Raw genomic sequence first — 7,365 nt, 5'->3', positions numbered from 1 at the left:
CGCCTGTAGTCCCAGCTACTCGGGAAGCTGAGGCAGGAGAATGGCGTGAACCCGGGAGGCGGAGCTTGCAGTGAGCTGAGATCCGGCCACTGTAGTCCAGCCTGGGCGACAAAGCGAGACTTTGTCTCAAAAAAAAAAAAGAACTAGGGAAGCAAGAGCAAACAAATTCAAAAGCTAGCAGAAGGCAAAAAATAACTAATATTAGAGCAGAACTGAAGGAGATAGAGACACAAAAAACCCTTGAAAAAATCATTTAATCCAGGAGCTATTATTTGAAAAGATCAATAAAATTGATAGATCGCTAGCAAGACTAATAAGAAAAGAGAGAAGAATCAAATAGATGCAATAAAAAATGATACAGGGGTGTCACCACCAATCCCACAGAAGTGCAGACTACCATCAGAGAATACTATAAACACCTCTATGCAAATGACCTAGAAAATCTAGAAGAAATGGGCAAATTCCTGGATACATACACCCTCCCAAGACTAAACCAGGAGGAAGTTGAATCTCTGAATAGACCAATAACAGGCTCTGAAATTGAGGCAATCATTAAAAGCCTACCAACCAAAAAAAGTCCCGGACCAGACGGATTCACAGCCAAATTCTACCAGAGGTACAAAGAGGGGCTGGTACCATTCCTTCTGAAACTATTCCAATCAACAGAAAAAGAGGGAATCCTCCCTAACTCATTTTATGAGACCAGCATCATCCTGATACCAAAGCCTGGCAGGGACACAACAAGAAAAAGAGAATTTTAGACCAATATCCCTGATGAACATCGATGCAAAAATCCTTAATAAAATACTGGCAAGCTGAATCCAGCAGCACATCAAAAAGCTTACTCACCATGATCAAGTTGGCTTCATCCCTGGGATGCAAGGCTGGTTCAGTATATGCAAATCAATAAATGTAATTCATCACATAAACAGAATCAAAGACAAAAACCACATGATTATCTCAATAAATGCAGAAAAGGCCTTTGACAAAATTCAACAGCCCTTCGTGCTAAATCTCTCAATAAACTACGTATTGATGGAACATATCTGAAAATAATAAGAGCTGTTTATGACAAAGCCAATATCATGCTGAATGGGCAAAAGCTGGAAGCATTCCCTTTGAAAACCAGCACAAGACAGGGAATGCCCTCTCTCACCACTCCTTTTCGACATAGTGTTGGAATTTTTGGCCAGCACAATCAGGCAAGAGAAAGAAATAAAGGGTATTCAATTAGGAAAAGAGGAAGTCAAATTGTCCCTGTTCGCAGATGACATGATTGTATATTTAGAAAACTCCATCATCTAAGCCCCAAATCTTAAACTGATAAGCAACTTCAGCAATGTCTCAGGATACAAGAATCAATGTGCAAAAATCACAAGCTTTCCTATACACCAATAACAGACAAACAGAGAGCCAAATCATGAGTGAACTCCCATTCACAATTGCTACAAAGAGAATAAAATACCTAGGAAACCAACTTACAAGGGATGTGAAGGACCTCTTCAAGGAGAACTACAAACCACTGCTCAAGGAAATAAAAGAGGACACAAACAAATGGAAGAACATTCCATGCTCATGGATAGGAAGAATCAATATTGTGAAAATGGCCATACTGCCCAAGATAATTTATAGATTCAGTGCTATCCCCTTCAGGCTACCAATGACTTTCTTCACAGAATTGGAAAAAACTACCTTAAAGTTCATATGGAACCAAAAAGGAGCCCGCATAGCCAAGACAATCCTAAGCAAAAGGAACAAAGCTGGAGGCATCACACTACCTGACTTCAAACTATACTATAAGGCTACAATAACCAAAACAGCATGGTACTGGTATCAAAACATATATATAGACCAATGGAACAGAACAGTGACCACAGAAATAACACCACACATCTACAACCATCTGATCTTTGACAAACGTGACAAAAACAAGAAATGAGGAAAGGATTCCCTATTTAATAAATGGTGCTGGGAAAACTGGCTAGCCACATGTAGAAAGCTGAAACTGGATCCATTCCTTACACCTTAAACAAAAATTAATTCAAGATGGATTAAAGACTTAAATGTTAGACCTAAAACCATAAAAACCCTAGAAGAAAACCTAGGCAATACCATTCAGGAGGACGTAGGCATGGGCAACGACTTCATGACTAAAACACCAAAAGCAATGGCAACAAAAGCCAAAATAGACAAATGGGGTCTAATTAAACTAAAGAGCGTCTGCAGAGCAAAATAAATTACCATCAGAGTGAACAGGCAACCTACAGAATGGGAGAAAATTTTTGCAATCTACCCATCTGACAAAGAGCTCATACCCAGAATCTACAAAGAACTTAAACAAATTTACAAGAAAAAAACCCCATCAAAAAGTAGGCAAAGGATATGCACAGACAGTTCTCAAAAGAAGCCATTTATGCAGCCAACAGACACATGAAAAAATGCTCATCATCACTGGTCATCAGAGAAATGCAAATCAAAACCACAATGAGATACTATCTCATGCCAGTTAGAATGGCAATCATTAAAAAGTCAGGAAACAAAAGATGCTGGCTGGATGCTTTTACACTGTTGATGAGCACGTAAATTAGTTCAATCATTGTGGAAAACAGTGTGGCAGTTCCTCAAGGATCTAGAACTAGACATTCCATTTGACCCAGCGACCCCTTTACTGGGTATATACCCAGAGGATTATAAATCATGCTACTATAAAGACACATGCATACATATGTTTGTTGTGGCACTACTCATAATAGCAAAGACTTGGAACCAACCCAAATGTGCATCAGTGATAGACTGGATTAAGAAAATGTGGCACATATACATCATGGAATACTATGCAGCCATAAAGAAAGGATTAATTCATGTCCTTTGCAGGGACGTGGATGAAGCTGGAAACCATCATTCTCAGCAAACTATCACAAGGACAGAAAACCAAACACTGCATGTTCTCACTCACAGGTGGGAATTGAACAATGAGAACACTTGGACACAGGGTTGGGAAAATCACACACCGGGGCCTGTTGGAGGGTGGGGGCCTGGGAGAGGGATAGCATTAGGAGAAATACCTAATGTAAATGATGAGTTGATGGGTGCAGCAAACCAACATGGCACATGTATACCTATGTAATAAACCTGCACGTTCTGCATATGTACCCTAGAACTTATAATAAAAAAAGAAACATCTATTAAACAATTTTCATTAAAGCCTTAAAATCAAATCTTGACCCTAGGTATTCGAAAGAAAGTCAGAAGTTAAATCAATTAAAAATTATCAGTTGTATGTCATAGAGCAAATTAGAACAGGTGCAAAATTAATATCTTTGTATTATTAATTACCTAGGTATTGTATTCTAACTTGCTTTGCATCATTTTCATACTGTTATGTTTACATGTACTTTTGTGTACTTTTACATATCAATAATATTAATGTAAAAAGTGCAAAAGAAAAAAATTTATTGATGCAAACATAATGTTGACTGAAAGTTAGAGACAAAAGAGTACATTTAAACAAAGTTCAAAAATAGATTAAACTAACTCTAGATGCACATACTGTGTTTTTCCATTTACATAACATCCAAAAGCAGGTAAAACTAATTTTTAGTGACAGAAGTACAGATACTGGTTATTTGTGAAGGGTAAAGGGCATGGTGGCTGGAAGAGACCTAGGGGAATTTTAAACTGTTGGTAATATTTGTTTCTTAATTTGGGTCTTTGTGAAAATCCTTTAAGCTGTAACTTGCAATGTGTGTATGTCATAGCTCCATAAAGATTTTATTTAAAATACTCATGAAGTTAGTTTAAATGAAAAATAACTATGAAACAAAAACTATTAAAATATATTTTTAGAAAAGTACTCAGAATTAAATTTTTTTCCATTGAAAAAAGTAAAATTAATTTGTCTCTTCATTTCAAGAAATAGAATATTCTAGCATGTTTGCTTTAGATTAGTTTCAAATCAAATATTTTAAAAGTTTTTGTTTAATACCTAAAAATATTTTGTTATTTTGCTTTCACAAGTTATAACATTTCTAATACCATAGGAATTTAAATAAACAGAATATGTATTTGCACATCTGTGTCCCAGCATTAGGAAAACATTTGGCTAAAATTTAATCATTACAGCAAGCCTTATTCTATTCTATTTCTTTAATAATTCTTTCAGTATTTGACATATACCAGGTTGTCATGCTGTGTATGTTCAACTTAATCTTTACAACAACCTCTGAAGTAGAAAGGAGGTATTTCTGTTGCAAATGTGAATAACCTAGCCAAGTTCACATAGTGACAAGGCAAAACTTTTAATATACATCCTCTAAATATTCCAAGATTGTGTCCATTCTGCCTCAGACTTGGAAATGCTTTTCAGAGATGTTGTCTCTGAAATTTAACATATGTCAAAATAGACATGAAAATAATGCTCTAAGAATTAAGTGCTGGAATGCAGAGTATGTAGATACATAAATGATGCAAAATAATCCTGATAATACTGATACAAACTAATAAACTGATTATGCTATCCCTTATTTAAAATTATCTGGTGGCTTCCTTTCCGTAGCTACTTTGCTCTGCCCAACTTTGTAGTTTTTTATTTCCTGTGCCTAAAAGATCCTGCTTTCTTTACTTATCTATTACTTGCTTTCCAACACTAAGGTTTAACATCAGGTCTTTTCAAGATCATTAGTTGTTTGTTATCCAGCCCAGTCTTTCCTGATCTAGCTATCTCTCTTCTGTGGTTCCATAATACTTAATAAATCTATTTATAATTTTACTTATCTTCACACAACTCTTTTTCTTTTGAGACAGTTTTGCTCTTGTCACCCAGGCTGGAGTACACTGGCGCGATCTTGGCTCACTGCAATCCTGCTTCCTGTGTTCAAGTGATACTCCTGCCTCAGCCTCCTGAGTAGCTGGGATTACAGGCACCTGCTACCATGCCTGGCTAATTTTTATATTTTTAGTAGAGACGGGGTTTCACAATATGGGCCAGGCTGGTCTTGAACTCCTGACCTTAGGTGATCCACCTGCCTCGGCCTCCCAAAATGCTGGGATTACAGGTGTGAGCAGTGGCTCTGGGCCTAACACTACTAGTCTTAAGCAGAAGGCCTTGATTTTGTTTTCTTGGTACCTAACACGTAAATGACAAATTTATGAATGTAAGGCTGGAAAGTAGAAATTAGAATCAGTTCAAGTAAGTTCTTGAGTATGAGACTTAAGAATGTTTGCACTTTAGTTTGCTGTATACTAATTAGCCACTAAAGGTTTTTGAGGATAATAAAACAGATTATATGTACTATAGAATATTTTAAAAGGGGAAATATGAATATGGGGAAAACTGGCCAAGACACTGTTGAAGTAGTCTAATTGGTTAGTGATACAGTTTTGAGCTGAGGTGATGACACTTACAAAGGAAAAAATAGAGACAATGAACTGATTGACTTGGCAACTGGTTGGATGCAGGTTAAAGAAGAAAATGGAATATACAGTTAGGGAAGGACAATGGTGCAGGAGAAGGAAAGACAGATTTGTGAAACAATTTTCAGTCTCAAAGATAATACCTGCCATTTTTCTTTTCAGTGAATTACTTGAAATAGTCTTAAGGGTAAGCTGTTCTGTTGCAGTCACATAGACTATAAAGTAACCTATAGGTTAATAAAGTATGATATTGGCCGGACGCAGTGGCTCACACCTGTAATCCCAGCACTTTGGGAGGCCAAGGCGGGCAGATCGCTTGAGGACAGGAGTTTGAGACCAGCCTGGCCAACATGATGAAACCCCGTGTGTACTAAAACTACAAATATCAGCTGGGCGTAGTGGCACACACCTGTAGTCCTAGCTACTCGGGAGGCTGACGCATGAGAATCGCTGGAACCTGGGAAGCGGAGGTTGCAGTGAGTTGAGATCGCCTCATTGCACTCCAGCCTGGGTGACAGAGAGAGACTCTGTCATTCATAAATAAATAAATAAATAGATAAATAAATAAATAAATAAATAAGATACACTCTTCAAGTCAATACAGAAGAGCTGTAACAGTAGTCATGGGCTGATCGGTGTGTTCCTCTACCTTTAATTATGAAATCATTTTTCAGTTAAACTTCCATAAAGTTTATATAAACATCAAAGCATTCTTATGCTTAAGAACTTGCTGACTCTTATTCTTATCAAATCAGTAGATTTTCTAGTGGTATCTGGTAGGTGGTCAAGCTGTTTGCATATAAAATCCAACCCTTTCCCCCACACCCAAATCCCAGCTTTGCTCTTGAAGCAATTTTTTGACAGAAGCTGTAGCCCTTTGCCATTGCCTTCATTCTTCACTCCATTATTTTCTTTTGGAGATTCTGGTGGAAAAGGATTGAAACTAATCTCATTTATACTTAGTTAAACATAATTCGCTTTCTCCCAACTCTTCTAACTATGCTCATAAAACTTTAGAGAAATAAAAAGTAGCTCCTGGTAAAGAATTGATTAAACATGTTTCAAGATGTTTTAATGCATTTGGAAAGTAAAAATTATCTTTCATTTAGTATGATCCAGAGCTATCATCTCGACAGTTTGGGGTTGAACTGTCCCGTTTGACCAGCGAAGACCGAACTGTTCCTTTAGTGGTGGAAAAGCTCATAAACTACATTGAAATGCATGGACTGTATACAGAAGGTATTTATCGAAAGTCTGGTTCGACTAATAAAATCAAGGAGCTTCGACAGGGTCTAGATACAGGTAAGATAGTGCCCTCTAAATCATAATGAAATACTTTTATTTAAATAGGTCATTTCATGCTCTTCAAGTTTTCATTACATGTTGATCCTTTCCTTAGCAGCCGGAAGAATGCGTTCTTTTCTGTGGCGCTTTGTTATCATTTTTTGGCTTTCTAAAGAGTGTTTGGTTTCATTTGGTCAATTCAGCAGACATATATTGAGCATATAATTTGCACTTGAGACAGATCTCATTTAATTTTTGTAATAATTCAGTAAGATTGTGATACCCCTGATTGACAAAGAAGAAAACTAAGGTACAGGGAAATTAAATAATGAGCTGATGATGATGATGCAAGGTACTGTACTAATTTATAATATTCACAACAATCCTGTGAATTAGGGATATTATTATCCCCATTTACAGAAAAAGGAACTGAGGCTTACAGAGGATCTTGCCCAAAGACTCATCACCAATAAGTGACCAAATTGAAGTTAACCCCAGATCTTCTGAATTCATAATCTATTTCCTCTTTCTCTTTATGATTCTGACTCCAAGGGGTACTCTTTCCTGGGTATCATCTTGCCTGTCTACATTGATGACAGTTACTCAAACTGATAGTGAGTTGAGCATGTATCTTTGTAGAGCTGTAGCTTTAGTACTGGAATTCGTGCT

The 7,365-nt window shown here is 36.9% G+C and overlaps 1 protein-coding gene across 1 annotated transcript in view; it reads left to right on the top strand.

The window, feature by feature from the left end:
- MYO9A (myosin IXA) overlaps positions 1-7,365 on the top strand; it is a 260,868-nt gene that overhangs the window by 225,236 nt on the left and 28,267 nt on the right. The window contains exon 36 of the mRNA XM_011953817.1: positions 6,522-6,714. Within this exon, the coding sequence (XP_011809207.1) occupies positions 6,522-6,714 (193 nt within the window). The remainder of the gene's footprint in view (positions 1-6,521; positions 6,715-7,365) is intronic.

The sequence above is a fragment of the Colobus angolensis genome, unplaced genomic scaffold (genome assembly GCF_000951035.1).
Source record: "Colobus angolensis palliatus isolate OR3802 unplaced genomic scaffold, Cang.pa_1.0 Scaffold372, whole genome shotgun sequence".
NCBI classification, from domain to species: domain Eukaryota; kingdom Metazoa; phylum Chordata; class Mammalia; order Primates; family Cercopithecidae; genus Colobus; species Colobus angolensis.
Note: the sequence above shows the minus strand (reverse complement) of the source record. Positions and strands in the feature narration are given on the sequence as shown.